At 39.3% G+C, this 16,647-nt stretch overlaps 1 protein-coding gene across 3 annotated transcripts in view; it reads left to right on the plus strand.

Moving 5' to 3' along the window:
- Positions 1 to 16,647, plus strand: part of npas1 (neuronal PAS domain protein 1) — an 89,424-nt gene that overhangs the window by 60,816 nt on the left and 11,961 nt on the right. For all 3 annotated transcript variants that reach the window (XM_020708259.2, XM_020708260.2, XM_011482551.3), the window contains 2 exons: positions 8,005 to 8,072; positions 9,452 to 9,541. In XM_020708259.2, the coding sequence (XP_020563918.1) occupies positions 8,005 to 8,072; positions 9,452 to 9,541 (158 nt within the window). The remainder of the gene's footprint in view (positions 1 to 8,004; positions 8,073 to 9,451; positions 9,542 to 16,647) is intronic.

Consider the following 16,647-nt stretch of genomic DNA (forward strand, 5'->3'; position numbering starts at 1 on the left):
ATTATTATTATTATTATTATTATTATTATTATTATTATTATTATTTTTGTTGTTGTTGTTGTTGTTTTTTCTTTACAAAGATAATGGCTTTGGGTCACCACTTACCATTGCATGAGGCCAAAAAAATTATACCAGAGCATGAAAAACATATCAACAACAACAGAATCTAAGCAATGTGTCTTTGCTGGGAAATGCAAAATCATTATATAGTTTTCTGGTTTAAAGATCACCCCTAAATAAAGAGTTCAAACCCTGAAATTTCTTAAATGATTATTGATGATTATATTCCTGAATTACTCTGGGAACAATTTTGAAGTAAAAGTGCAAAATCACCAAAAACAACTTTTAATTTGAATTGTACTTGTGTGTTTTCTACATTTCATTTGGATGTCTTTATTTGTTGACTGAGCTGGCAACCAATGGTATGTCTGAAGTAAAACAACAGATCTAGTTCGCAACAGCTCACAAAAGAAAGCATTTTGACCTTGTTGACCAATGTAAAAAGTTTCTCTCATTTTTTTCAGTTGTTCTCTTTTTCTTCTAGGAAAAAAATGAAAGTAGCTGCATCCAGATATGTTTACCAAGTTTCTTTCACCTTTCAGCATAACCCTTCAGGGGTCGCCACAGTGAATCAGCTTTTACCAATTTGCAAAGGTGGTTTGGCAGAAAGTTTTATGCTGGATGCCCTTCTGACACAGCCCTGTATTTTACCCGGGCTGGGGACAGGTGCAGGGGGACCCAGACTTGGGCCCACTTCTGGCTACATAGTTAAGCTGGAGTGCAAAGGCTCTTGCCCAAGGACCCACAATGGATGAAGCTCATCGTGCCCCCTTGAAAGCGTACACTGGTTTTCCATGCACCAGTCATCCACTCACAACTGAGCCATCCAACCAATCTAGATGTAGTTCACCAAGTAATCACTTGTTTTTTCTTTTCTATATGAAAGCAAATCAGTTACATTTCACTCCAATGTGAAACCGTGGGGCCTGTCTGATGATATGGCACAAACAATAAATAGATTGTAAACACAAAAATATTAAATTGTACAAGCAAAATACTAATTTGTGGCCACAAAATCCTCAAATTGTACAAAGAAACAGATTCATGCCCATGTCAAAGTTAAATTCTGCAAACAGAATACCAATTCTTGTTTTGCAAAATGACTTGCATAACAGAACGGAATTGATTGTTTTTTTTTCAAACTTTAAATTTTATCTAAAAATCTTTTATTTTCTTTTTTTTTAATTTTCTTTATAGGCAACTTAAAATACCAAAAAGTAGACAAAACAAAAAACGTATTTTGTGGCTGTGAATAGGAGATTTCATTTGCACATATTAGAGGGCCTATATCATGCTTTTCTTAAGCCTTTCAGAGTAAACTAAATCCATATATTTGAGGATATATATCACCTATGGCACACTAAAGAACAACTTTCTTATGAAATATGAGTTATTTTGCCGCTCATTTTTCAACCAGGAGGTAAGACGAATCTTTGAGGCACCGCCTTTAACTCTGTAGATGTGCATATTGTGCATATAAAAGGAAAATGTTAAGCCGATTACCTCTACCTCCGCTGAGAAAGTGGGTGTGTGTTAGCCTGGGGGCTGTGCTGGCAGCACAGACTCTCCCTGGAAGGGGCTGTTCTTACTGGTCTACGTCACAATTTGAGAACCCATTTGTTTTTGTGGGTTGGAAGAGGCATCATCTTTGTATTGTATGTTTCATATTTTTGAAGAAAAAATAAAAAAACAACTGGTGTCTTTTGAGTTAAGCTCTACAACAGCCCTCACCCCCCTCCCTTTCCCACCTAACCACTTATTCTTCCCACCAATGTGTACCTTGTTAAGGGCCATACACACTGGGACGAATATTCGCCAGCCGTTATTCGCCAGCGTTTTTCAACACGTTTTTTGTGTTCACACCTAGGCGATTTTCGAGTCGAGCAAACATGCAATTTCATTCCCTGACGTTAGATGGCGCTTAATGTAAAACAGAAATACCCCCTGTACACAAGGTGGGGCTGCGCAACTTTATGCTACTTAAAGTCGCTTTTCACTCAGAAGAAGAGAGCAAGTATTAACGCGCTTGTCAGAATCAAACAAAAAAAACCATGAATATTTCCAGTACCAGTAGCTCCAGTTCCAGCGATGAAGAAATTATTGTTCTGTTGAATGATGAAAGACGCCGGAAAAGACGTCGATTTTGGGTACATCCCTTAGTTACGGGAAGAGAAGAACATGGGGAGTTTTATCAACTGGTACAAGAGCTGAAAATGTATCATGAGCGTTTTTTCGGGGATATTTTAGAATGTCCGTCAGTGAGTGCATCTTCTTCGTCTTATTTCTTCGCGGCAGTGTAGACGCTACTTGGCGTATGTCTTCTTCGCCGTGACGTATGTGTGCTCAGCAAGACAGTTTTGTGTTTGAGCGCCCCCAAGTTGTGTTTTACTGTAACTTCAGAAGCTCCAGACACGTGTGCAAAAGCGCCATTCTCATTGGTCGTATAGTTTTTGACGCAGCGCGTCAAACCAAAAAAACGAACCCAAGGCGTTTTTTAAAAAATGACGCTTTTACGCATGGCGTTTTTCGCGTCGGTGTGCACACTCACATTGGTGCCCTTTGTTTAGTCACGAGGCATTGAACGTCGGCGAATATCGTGCGCGAAATTCGTCCCGGTGTGTACGGGCCTTTAGAAGTCCTTTAGCTTGGTGAAGTCATTTAGGCTCAAGACAGAGACAGCATCTTAGCAAACTAGTAGGTAAAATGAAAAATTGCTCCATCGATCTTTTTTGACACTTGTGGCTTAATCTTTTGTGTTAAATCTAAATTTTTAAAAAATGGTTATAGTGAGCTTTCAAAATGAATGCAGATTTTTATGTACAGACACGTCTCAAATCCACCAAAATGATTGTGATTACAACATCTTTTATGAATCCAACATTTTTTATGGGAAAACACAATAAAAATCCCCTATGCACATAAAAAAGAAAAACAGAAGTAGGGGTTCACAGCCCCACTACAGAAGGATCTTTGTTCTAACGTTGAGATACCACCACTGCTGTGAGACACTCTTCACATGGTGTGTGTTCACAAGAACACACACCAGGGCCAGTGTTTTGGTTTCCTGGCCCGCCCTATTGTGCCGTGGCAGCCTTTAATAAATGGTCCTCTGTGTATTTGTATCTGCCAGTCTGAGTGTGTGCTTCTGACTTTGTGTGTTTTTTCATGGGTGTGACTCATCTGTCAGCCCTGCTGGCCTGGTGTCACATCCAGCGTTTCCTTCTCCCTGCTGACACTACTCAGCACAACTGATCACCTGCCATCACCTTCACCCCTTCAGGGATCTGGGGCATGAAACTCACACTCAGGAACAGAGGGGGTTTGGATTCATTCCCACTTACATACAGGTGTGTGTGTGTGTGTTTGATTCATTCATTCTCATGTGGTCATGATGGGGGTTGCCTCCTCCAGGTTTCCCAGTGATGCAGCTCCATCGCTGCCCCAGAGGGGAGCCTGACAGGCAGGCAGAGAGCTCAATGGGCTCCCCATCCCCCTCCAGGCAGCATCTGACTGGGCTGAAGGGTCCCAGCACCAGAGCCCCTTTCACAGGCCTGAATGGACTTGGCTTATTTATATTCACACTCTGTCACACAAGGGGACCCCAATCTTACAATGCCACTGTGGCTTTGTCCGGCAACTCTGTATTTATGTGTGCGTCTGGGTGTGTGTGTCAGTGAAAGAGCGAGTTTTGTGTTGTTTAATCGCAGAGCATGTAGCTGCTGTGTAGTCGCCGCACAAGAATTCACTTTGTGTGTTTTCTTAAAGCGTGCTCAAGTATACAAATATGTGTGCATATATCTTTGCGTGGCGGGGTGTGTGTGTGTGTGTGTGTTCCCAACCTCCCTCTGCGTTGGGTTGTAACCCAAAGCAGTGCTTTCATTTTCCTGTCATAACGCGTATTGATTTCCCTCAGCCTTGCAGTGACACCCCCACCCTTCCACACACACAAAGATATCCAATGATCCTAAAAGTCACACACACGCCCAGGTACGCCTATGCGCTCATTTTGCCCACACACCCATGCAAACAAGTTTTGTTTCTGCCAGCAGTGCGCTGTTCAAAAACAGTCCTGTTGGAGTCAGATTAGTCCACACATATGTTCCCCCTTTGCTGCAATCACACCCCTCCAGGCGCACACACAGGCCTTGTCACATACTCTTTCTGACATAAAACAGTAAAGGTGCCTGATTGCTAAATTAATCTTCCACGTCACTGCAGCCCACACCTTCCCTCCCCACGCCTCTGCTGGCTTTGGAGAAAGTGATCACTCTTGCATTCCTTAGTGTTTTCTCATTTTCTCTACCCTCTTGGCTCCGCTCGCACCTAACCTCACCCCTCACCCCCTCCCTTCCCCACCTAACCACCTCCAACTCTATTTGTATTGTAATTGCCTTGGTAAACAGCACCACTTTGGCACTGAAGCCGCTCTGATAGCTTGTATTTGGGATGCATTAAGAGTGGTGATGCAGACGCTACATGTGCGTGTGTTTGTGTCTGCTTGTGTGTCAGGAGAAAGATTTAGTGGTGTGCGTCACATTGCAGCAGATTAGGTTCACTTTTTGAAGTACGGTCGATTTAAGAAAAAAAAAAACCTCCCCTTTCTACAGATCTTTTTGTTTTGTTTCTTAAAAGTCAAAGCTTTCCTGACCATTTCTCCTGCCTTTAGGGTGCATCTCTTGTAATATTTTGTTTTTATATAAAATTTCCCCAGGTTCATGGCATATGAATTTTAACATCATCATGTTTTCATTAGAGACTCAGAGAGTAATGGTAAGCAGAACAATGGAAGATAAGAAAGCAGTGGCAGTGATAGAAGTATGTATTTAATTTTTTGCTTGACAATTGCAACAAACGTTGCAAAACCAACTGCTTTGAATAACCGTATTTGTAACCTGCCATAAAAAGAAGCCAAATTATTCTTGACTGAACTGAGGGATTATTAGCAAAGCCTCTTAATGGATAAATTATCAGACAAAAATATATATTCCTAAAATGTATTTACATATACATATATATGTGTGTACACATACAGAACAGACCAAAAGTTTGGACACACCTTCTCATTCAAATGAATGGGTCAAACTTTTGGTCTGTTCTGTATGTGTATTTCTATTAAACTTGATGCATATTTACTATTTTCTAGTTTCGGTAAGTTAAAGATTTCAATTCACCTTTAGGAATCAGTATAAAGTAGTGATGACGAAAGTCATTGTTTTGGCAAATGCTGAGTGTGTAAATATTTTTACACATATTTTATGTTTTTTGTCTTTCATTTTGGACAAGATAAATACTGGAACAAAATAAAAAGAATAAGAATAAATACAAACACATTGACATTGCTTAAAGTTGAGATAGTAATGTGCATCCACTGCTTAATGGTTTTTGGATTTTGTATTATAATCTGAAATAAACTGGTAACAAAGGGAAACAGCAAATTGTGAAAGTTTGTATAAAAAAAACACCTTTGAATATCCTGAACAAAGTAGCAGGGTAAATAATTGAATGCAATTTTAATTAATCACAAATCTTCTATTAAACTGTATTTCTTTGTTTCTACTATTTAAAGAACAAAACCTGCCAAAAATCTGCATTCAACACCAAATTAAAGTTTAAAAAGCCCTTTAGCATTTTTACACTCTTCTTTTTTGACATTCTCTGGTTTTTCCTCTTTGCTGGACCAAAAACTGCATGATAATTTATTGAACATGTCTTTTATTACCACGCATTAATTTTTTTTCTAGTTTTTGTCAGTAAAAGGCAAATTGTTTTGGTCTTGTTAAAGTCATCCTTATCCTACTTATTTCTTCAATCATTCTTCTTAAAAGAAGTGTCTTTGTTTAAGCTCATTAAACTACCTTTGTTCATAAAATGTGCTTTACAGATTAAAAACGGTCTACTGGGTTAGTTGTAATCATCCCTGTGAAGTTCTGAAAAGACAGTTTTCTGTAGATTTTGCAGCACATTTTGGCAGGATGCAGCAGTAGTGTGACAGCATGAATTAGTAGGACGTGTCTGCTTCATTGTCAGGAAAGATGGATCAAACTGCTCTGTGGACCTCTTCCTTGGGTCTTTGCTGCCTCGTTTCAAAGAAACGGTTGCAGAACGCCGTTTCCTTCTGCACCGTCTCTGTGCTGCATTGAGAGGTAGTAATAGAGCTGTTACATCATAGACGACAGGTGTGATGTACCTGTATTACAGAATGAGGACACACCTTTTTTGTTTATTTTGTATGTGTGTGTAATAGTTCTGATAAGGGACATTTTGAATGAACTTTGCTTAATTTAATATCTGGTTGGCTTCTGTTCTTTGATAACTAACAATATTTATGCAGATGAAGTTCAAGCAAAATGAATATAAATGAATAAAAAGAAAGTTCTACCATCCCCTAAAATTAGGGAAAAAATATTCACTACTGGGCTACATAAGATTAATATTCAATATTGTTTTCCATCAGTCAGCTTCTTCTTGATGCCAGGGGTTCCCATTGATTAAGATGGATTTTTTTTTAGCATCATTGACCACATTTCCACTCACCCCAATATTGTGATCCTATCTTAAACAAGCTCACATCCTTGATAAGACAGCCGTGGGAACACACTGATTCTATCACTTATTTATCGAAATTTATCGTTATAGCAAGATCAAGCTGTGCAATACGCATATCGCAGAAGACAGCAAAAATTGCAATAAATGGTTACCTTAAATGTACTAAAAAAATCTTATGGCAGCTTAAATATATATATATATATATATATATATATATATATATATATATATATATATATATATATATATATATATATATATATATATGGGAATGATGTTTTTGGTTGTTTTACTATTTTTTTATATACCACGAATCATATCGTCATCAATATTAATCACTCATATTGCATATCGCAAGTTTTCCTCATATCGTGCAGCCCTACTATCATTTTATAATTGGCACGTTCAGGATGAGACAGCTGAAACATGCTGATTTAATAATTTTCTTGCACTCAACACCTTATTTGAGACAACAAGAAGCAGTGGAGAAGGTATGGAAGTAGTCACCACATTTTTCTGAAAGTTTTATACACTTCAGTTAACTGAATTTAATCCCAAATGCATTTTTTTATGTCTTGAAGTTGTTGACACAAAACAATGCTCTATTTAGGAATAAGATCTTCTACTATTTGTATGTATCTGTGCAAAAATAGGCCACTTAGAAATTAGTCAAAAATTCTTACCCCATTGGCAAATTTTCATCAAATAAGAAAAATAACTGCCAATAGGGTAAGAAAATTTGTCTTACCAAGAATTCTTATTTTAAGAAAATAATCTAGACATGTTTTCTCAAACTGAGATTATTTTGCTGTTGAAAAACTTTCCTGATGGCCTGTTTTTCTCTTTAAGGAATTTATTTTTTAATTTCTTAAGATTTTGTTTTTTGCAGTAAATAAAAATTCTAGAAACATTAAAAAATGTTGCTACAACACATTTACAATTTTATCTTGTATAAAATATGCTCATCATTGGAAATATGGCATCCATGTAAACATAGTTATGGTCTAAAGTGTCAGCTCTGTACTTTCTAATTGATGGTTTTGCACCTGAAATGCCTTAACTAGCAAAGATAAAACAAAACTGGTCCCAGCTAACAGGAGCAATCTTCTTTATCTGTCTTTGATCACATGTTCATGATCAATTACTTATGTCATATGAGACGGGGGCAGATGGAGGAATGTCTCTTTTAATAAAGTCATGCAAGATTTCAGTGTTACGCTGTCACAGCACCAGTATGGGAGGCGCTAAAGGCTTTAGGAACCAGAAAAAAAACTCCTCTTTGATTTTTAGCGCTAAAAACCCTTCTCACCTATATTCTTTTTTTGTTATTAGTGACAAATGTTCCTCTCTAACAGAGTTAAATGAAAAACATTCATTTCTCTTGTCCTTTCTCTGCAGTCAGACGATCATCTCACTCTCTGGCTACTGACATGTTTGAGCAGCACCTGGGAGCTCACCTCCTGCAGGTAAGCACATCCTCCTTTTGTCATCTGTGATAGGAACAATGTGACTTTATTCAGATCTCTTCCTCAACCTATGTTTTTCTTCATGATCCATAAAGAAAACATATATGTAGACATATATATATAGGTTTTATTTGGACTACAGCACATTGGTGTAAGCCCCAGCTCTCACGAGATGCGATTTCCAGGTAGCTTTAGTGCACACAGGCACACACATCTGATGGATCTCAGATGTGTGCAATAGAAAGCCTCCCTTTTGCACTGACACATGAACGCAGCCTGAGGGGTATACTAGAGCGAGAAAGCTGCAGGAGCTACAAAATGCAGAATGTAAACACTCAGAAGAAGCTCAAACAAGGCAGCACTGCAGATTGTAGCTTAGACTAGGAAGAGTTTTTGGCAGAACTAGCAAGAGGGAAGCAGGTATGGGCAGCATGCGTGAAGAATGTAAAGGGCTGAAACAAAGAAACATCACTGGTGTCTGCTCTCCTCTGGCATTTTAAAGAGGACAGGAAGCTCGGGGAATGGCGCTGATAGAAATCAAATTAACGCTCCAGAAAAACTGTATGAATCTTCCCTCCCAGCCATCCTCCCTCCGTAATAGCCTGATAATTGCACTTTAGTTCTCCGACATTCAGGCGGCTGGTTTCTCCTCGCCACGACACAGCGCCCCACACCCCGGCCACTCATTTGCATACTGGATGTGTCACTTGCATAAATTACCGCTGCCACTTTGAGCACCAGGGTTGCCAAAATAGCAATCATTTTTCGAAAGCAAAGTGGCCCCGGTTTGTGTACATGTGTGTGAGGAGGCATGGACTCACTCCTGGACTCCTGTTATGACGATTAATATTATTCTGTGAAGCAGTCCCCTCTAATGGGCTGGCTGTATACCTTTCACTTCTCATTAGAATCACAGCAGCCTGTAATGACTCTGGTTTTTATCTGCATCTGTACCCGTGTGTGTTTCCGTGTGCGCAGCTTCAGATCCAGGATGAAGCTTTGACTCTGACTTTATTATATTTGATTGAAAGACCCCCCTGTCTATAAGCTCAGGTTCCCTTGGTTATTTTTATTTTTTCTGAGTGATTGATTGTGTGTGCCTGTCCCAGTCTTGCTCCATCTGTGTTTGGTAATGTGTGTAGCTGCTGTTTGTACCTACGGGAGCTGTCTGTTCACATGCATACTTGTTTGTGTGTGTGTGTGTTAGCATTCACTTGTGAATTGAGAGAAGAGGCCAAAGGGTGACGCGTTGTTTGCTCTCCAGCTCTTTGTAATTTGTTCGATACACGCTAATTGGTCTAATTTGTCTGTCTTGTTTCTTTTTACCTTTGTGTTTTGTGTGTGTGTGTGTGTGTGTGTGTGTGTGTTTGTGTGCACAGTCTCTAGATGGCTTTGTGTTTGTGGTCAGCCAGGAGGGACGCTTCCTCTACATCTCAGAGACAGTTTCTATCTACCTGGGGCTCTCACAGGTAAAACTCCCTTATTTCTCCGTCTCACACACAGCTGCACACACATGCAGGTCCAGTCCTTTGTAGGTATAAGAGTGTGAGTGCATTTGCACACATGTGCTCTGTCTTCTGCACTGCAAAAAAAAAAAGAAAAGTTCATAGAACTTAAAATTGTAAGGCAACAAACTTCCGCAGAATTTTGAGTTAAGGACCTAAACTCAACATTTTAAGTTTTGTGTTGGAGTTTGCAAACTCATTTATCTAAGTTCTTCTAACTCAGTTGTAAGTTGTATGAACTTAAAAGTTCAAGTTGGATTAACTTTGAATCCTAATTTTGACCAACTCAGATGTAAGTTACAGTGACCTAAAATGTCACGTAATCCTAACTCTGAATCTTAACCTTTCCCAACTCAGGCATAAGATGTATAGACTTTTTTTTTTAAATTGAAACAACTGTAAATTCCAATTATTGTTAACTTAACCAAAGGTTGAAGTAACTTAAAATTTAGCATTATGTGAACTTCTAATTTTGACTTTCAATTCAGTTGTAAAATCACACTTGCATTACTGCATTTTCACTATAATTATAATTTCACGTCTCCACATGTGTCCCAAATCTTAACAAGGTCATTCAGACACAGGTGAACAGTCACAGTTTACCCACACATGTGTACCAAAGGGCAAATCATTAGCTTAGACCAGGGGTGCTCACACTTTTTTGGCATGTGAGCCACTTTTGAATCCACAATGTCTTGAAGATCTACCTATATATATATATATATATATATATAGATAGATAGATAGATAGATAGATAGAGAGAGAGAGAGAGAGAGAGAGAGAGAGAGAGAGAGAGAGGTAGAGACATTGTCTGACAAGACATTGTCAACTTTTGTATTAACAGATGAGGCATTTTATTACAAACACAGAAAGCAGCAACCATCGTATGTCATGCTCTGTTGTAAACCGTGCAATGGGGGGAGCATCATAGCATTTCAAAGGTGCTGCTGGCTCCGTACGAAGCGCATGCCACGGACAAAACAGCTTCCTTAATGAGCTCGTATTTATCTGGCGAGAACTTGCTGATAGCAAGAGGACACACGTGGGGCAGCTTCAATAAACACTCCGGTTTTCCGGAGTGGTCTTCTGCCAGGACTTGACGTGCCGCGGGGCAGAAAGCGACTTTCTGATGACAGAGTTTACGCTCAGTGAATTTAAACACGCTTCTGCAGTGACGTATGCATCAGAGGATGTCCGATTGGCCATTCTGCATATCAATCATGTCCCGTACTTCTCGGTGAGGATTTTAATTGACTCGTGGATTTTTAAGAAGTACTTTTTTTTTAATCTTTTCTGGCCCGCGATCTACCCTCATGTCCTTGAAGATCGACCGGTCGATCGCGATCAACGTAATGAGCACCCCTGGCTTAGACCATACACTATTACTGCAACAACATGAGCGCCACTTCTGTTCACAGCTCCCTAACTCATGGTGTGGGAATCAACACTTCCCATGAGTCTTAGTTGCCATGGGCGGGGCTAAGGCCCGGGTCCCCAAAACATTGTTTAAAAAATGGCTGAAGCCCTGGGAGGTAGTCCAGAAAGCAGGTTATGCTAGTTACCACAGTAAGTTTGAGGATAAGGAAGCAGATAACCTCAGCTTTCGGTTCCAAAAATGGAGGTATGTTTCAGGGTATGTCAAGTTGCCATGGCAACTCATGCTCTGAACATAACCTGGTCTGGAGCAGGTTTAATTGAAGGTAAGTTTATTTTCAGAGAGGTGAAGCAGCATGGCGTGTACATTTAAAGATGATTTAGTTAATGAAGAAGCTCAGATAATACTTTTTCCACCATGAGAGGGTGATAAGACCACGTACAGATGTTGGAAAGATAAACTTTTTTACTTTGATCTAACTTAATTATTTGCTTTAGTTAAGATAAATCTTTTTTTTTTTAGTTAAGTCAGCTTAAAAATAACACGTAGTTATCAGACAGTTTACTTTCATTCAAAAAATTCTATTAAGTAGGCGTAACTGTGGTGCTGCCGTTAGATCGTCACCGCAAGGAATTGTGGGATACCATTCCCTATAACTGTCTGGACGGATTTGGGTTTAAGTGTGGATTTTTGTCCAAATGTGTTTAGTTGTTTAGCTGTTTTACTGTGTTACTGTGTTTATTGTTATAGAAATGAGTATACCTGCAGGCTCAAACTTAGACATATGAGAGTTCAAGAAGTACAATTAATTAAGATGGAAAAACGTTTAATTGAATTGGAGTAATATGAAATTTATTTAGATAAATATGTAAATTTGAGTTGTAAAAAAAATATTGTGTTGGATAGACATAAGAAATTAGGTTGATTAAATTTAACTCAATTAGTTGTTACCAATTGAATTAATTCATTTAAAGTTGGATAAGTTATATATATATGTATATGTATATATATGTACACTGACCAAAAATATAAACGCAACACTTTTGTTATTGCTCCCATTTATTATGGTATGAACTCAAAGATGTGAAACATTTTCCACATACACAAAATAACCAGTTCTCTGAAATATTGTTCACAAATCTGTCTAAATCTGTGATAGTGAGCACTTCTCCTTTGCCAAGACAATCCATCCCACCTCACAGGTGTGCCATATCAAGATGCTGATTAGACAGCATGATTATTGCACAGGTGTTCCTTAGACTGGCCACAAGAAAAGGCCACTCTGAAATCAAAATGAAATTAGATAGAAACTCGTGCGTTTCCTTTGTCCGTTCTTTTTCTACAAGAAGAAAATCTTTCTTTTGCTGATGATGCAGCCGTATTACTTTATTGATGGGCGTATAATCTTCACACGCCGTCATTAAAATCTCAGACTCAGTCTCACTGAAGTATAGCGCTCTCTTTTTTTCCACACCCGTTTCCATGGTGACTCCGGAAAGTGGCGATCCATTGAGAGTATCTTTATGTACTTGCCGTGCACGCGCATTAACCCAGGGTTACCAAGTGGAGCGTAATTACGCTAACTCATATCCGGTCTTTGGGAACTGACATACCCAGAGTAAGCAAGTTCAGGCGGATTTCAGCCACAGTTCAGGGTTAAAGTCAGGGTATCTTAAACCCGCTTTTTGCAATACCCCCTGGTTCGTGTCTGTAAACTAACACACACACAAACACACATATGTATCATTGATTCTTATACTTATGTCATTAAATAGGAGTTAAAACTTCTGGAGAAGCTTCTTGACAAACCCCTCACTCAGTGGACGATGCCAACTCTGAAAGTTGGCATTCCTCCGTTTCACAATTAAAAAAGAAAAGTTCACAGAACTTTATCACACTGTAATGAACTGCAACTTAGATATACAAGTACAGACCACTCAATAAATAATGTTGAAGTGTACAACTACCTTAACTTGCTGAACTGACTTAAATTGTTGTCTTTGATTAGTAGAACGGCTACATTCACACCGCAGGCTGAAACAACCCAATTCCGATTTTTTTGCCCCTATGCGACCTGTATCTGATCTTTTCATGACAGTCTGAACGACACAGATCTGACCCAGGCCACTTGAGTATGTGGTCTTGAATCCGATACATATCCGATCTTTTGAAATGCGACCGCCGTCTGACCGGCCAGGCCACATGAATTTGACCCGTACGTCATCGATACGCTACAAAAGTCATAATTCTGCATTGAAGTAGGCGGGAACTAGAACAAGGAAGGAAGTCAGGTCACCGATTTGATTAATATTTGGGGTGACAGCTCTATTCAGGCCAAACTCGAAGGCTCTTATCGCAACCGGGCGGTTTTAAAAAAAAAATTCCAGTGAAATGGCCGAGCGTGGTGTTGAACCTTCCAGCGATTACTTTTTTTTTCTCCCTTTCCGACCGTGGTCAGAAGCGCGGGGGACCCAAGGTGGATGCACCTCCGGGGTTCACTTCCCCGTTCGGACCTTTAGATTCTCCAGGATTCCCCAGAATGGGTTAATAAAGAATCAATAGCATTTATTCTGGGGGAAACCTTCTTTTATTACCGTTCTCCTTCCTCCCTAACACACAACATGAATGCGCGCCTACACTGCCCCCCTCATTCTCCACCTCGCTGCACGCGCTCTCCTGTCTCTTACACACACACGCGCGCACACACGCGCGCGGCCCCAACACATTCACATCCCCATTCCACAACAGTGGGTACAAACGATCCTGGCTCCAATGCCTTCTTAAAATGAGAAAATTGTAATTGTGCTGGCTCCTTTGTGAAAATAAATTTAATAATGCAAAAAGAGCTCCGCTGGTGACAACACTTTTGTTGACATCCATTGTTAACGTTAGCTAATTCCGCAAACAACAAGTGACATCCTTCACCGTTGAGTACTCTTCTGCGCGGGTCACTTCTGGGTCCTTTCATGGTCACACAGGAGATCACAAAAATTCGCATTTAATTGGAAATGTAAACGGCCTTGCAAAAAAATTGGATTTAAAAAAAAAATCGGAATTGAGCATTAAGCCCTGCAGTGTGAACGTACCCTTAGATTATAGAGTTATTACAACTTGAAAGATTTTGTAAAGTCAAAAAATTTAAGTTGGATTTATTTCAGTGTGCTTATGCTTTTAACACCCTCTCCCAGGAGTGTTTGTGTTTGTGTGTGTGAGTGTGAATATCATTGCCCGCACTCTCAGCGCTCCTCTGTGGAGCGCAGCTCTCACAGGGGAAAAGCGACTTCTCTACCTCCTTTTACCTCCCTCCCACCCTGCTGCACCAGGTGCTCACCTCCGGTGATTGCCTGTGGCCTCTTGTACTGTGAATGTTAAGTCCTGCCATTTTGCCCAGATGCATAAATAATAACAGTAATTACTGGCCCAGCAATCAAAGTGTCGCCCCAGCGCGCTGGGCCTGTCTAGGGGAACAAATCGATAGGCATCTTAAAAGCCACATTGATTGTAGGGAGGGGGAAAACACCAAGGGGGATAGTAAGATAGATAGAGACAGCAAGTGGAAGAAAGAGAGGGGAAGAAAAGGAGAAAAGGTGCGATAAGAGGTAGATGTTTCAGAAGAAAAAGGTACAACTTCAAGAGAGAAGGTTAGAAAAATAATCAGTGCAACAATTTGGGAGGTAATCATGTGAATCTTTAGCCAAAATATAATTTCCAAAGGTTTTGTTGGTCCCATATCTGGGTAAGCCCTTTTTTATTTTCAAAGTGGAAGACCCTTTGTGCTGTACTCATGTGCTGTATGGGAAATGAAAAGTTATTGATCACAGCTAGTCATCCCAATGACTCCAGAGTAAGCTGTCTTATGAACAAAGAAGATGCTGGAAAATCAGCTAATCTTAATGTTTTGTTAAATTAAAGCCCTACTTCAATCATCTTTTTGATCTAAATGTGTTCCCAGTGATCTTTTAAGAATGACTGTGCTGTTTTTGGACAAAATCAAAAAACGTATTGTTTTCTAGGACATAGTCTTTGCAGAGCAGCAATAGTTCATTAGAAATGTACCTCTTAGTTGAGGGCGACAACTTCCCGTCACCCATAATTGAGAACTCTCGCAAGCTTACAGACTCTTACACCTCTTTCCTAATGTTACCAATGCAACAAAAATGGTAAGCAATATTGGAGCAATCCAACCATACGAAGACGTACATGGATCTATTTGTCTACAAGCGGATGCATCAGAATGGATCGGAGCAGGGAACTTGTGGTCCACCCCTAGTATTTTTCATGTAACAAATAATATCTTTTTCCAACAGCATTTTTTTGTAAGCCCTCATTCACATCGATTTGAAGAAAAAAATTCTCAGAAATGCAATTTTAAGCTTAATTTTCTCTATATATGTCCAAAATAAATGCCACAAGAACACGATAAAAACACCAAAACATAATTTTTATTGGAGTGGGTCTTTAAGCAGATTAATAGTCCACCGTCTCAATTTAAAAAACCTACGTTAAACTTAACAGTATTCACATTTCCAGCTAATTATACAACTCTCACACAACATTTATGTGAAAGAACAAAATTTAGTGTACTAATAAAGTTTGATTTTTTTTAGATCCCAAGTAGCTGAACTTATAACTGATGATTTTTCTGTCATTGCAACACTGCCACATCTGTTTTACTAACCTTAATCCAGTGGAAACCATTTAAAACTACCTGTTAGAATTGCTCAAACCAGGGTTGTTTGGACCTGAACAAAGTTTAATTTCCCACATAATCCATTGTAACTATAGGTGTGAAAACTAGCCTAAACTCTGGTGTGGAGCCAGCAACCGAACTCTGCTCTGCTATGTCTAAAGGACCAAAATCTAGATTTGCTTGCAAGTGAACCCTGATGTGCTAAACCGCAGTGTGAACATAAATAGACGTTTAGCAGTCCAAAAAGCAGCACTGAAACATAGACGCCTTGCAGTTTTAAGCTGGAAATAACCATGCAGCACAAATCCAAATCACTACTAATAAATAAAAAAGGTCTGTAAACTATCCATATTTGGAACACGATGTAGGATTTATTATAAGCATTATGCACCAACCATGTTTTTATTTGTACTATTTGAGCTTCACTGACAAGTGAAGCCTAAAAAACAACTGTTTTAGATTTAGACTAAGGTGGCTCAGTTTCAAAGGTGCAGTGTTGAACTTCTGGTCTGAATTCAACAAACAGAATCAAACAAGAATACTGAAAAGAAATGTGTCAATTTCTTCTCTTTCCTTCATTCATGCCAGGTATACAGAAAAAAAACAATCTGTTGCATTTGCTCATAACTATTCCTCAAAGTGAATGAAATCTGGCAACTGGACTTTCTATTAAACATGTCAGTCTGTTTTGAAATGTAAAGATTTCTATTAACTCTGACTTTAATGAGTTGAAAAGTTATCAGACCTGGCAACTTGGCAAAGAGGTATCTTAAAGACAAAACAAGAAACAGAGACACGGCGAGTAAAAAAGAGAACCAGGCACACAATTAAAAGACAGAGAGAAAATAAAGCAGGGGAATCGGGGAGAGAAAGCAAGACAGTGTGAGACAGTGAGTGTGTAAATAGAGCTTAAATGTGCAGTAGGAATGAAATTCGCCTTGGGATTGCCTAGGTAAACAAGACAGCCGAAGCACTGGTGGAGATGCTAATAAAACAGAGCTGTT

This window comes from Oryzias latipes, chromosome 13 (genome assembly GCF_002234675.1).
Source record: "Oryzias latipes chromosome 13, ASM223467v1".
Taxonomy (NCBI): Eukaryota; Metazoa; Chordata; class Actinopteri; order Beloniformes; family Adrianichthyidae; genus Oryzias; species Oryzias latipes.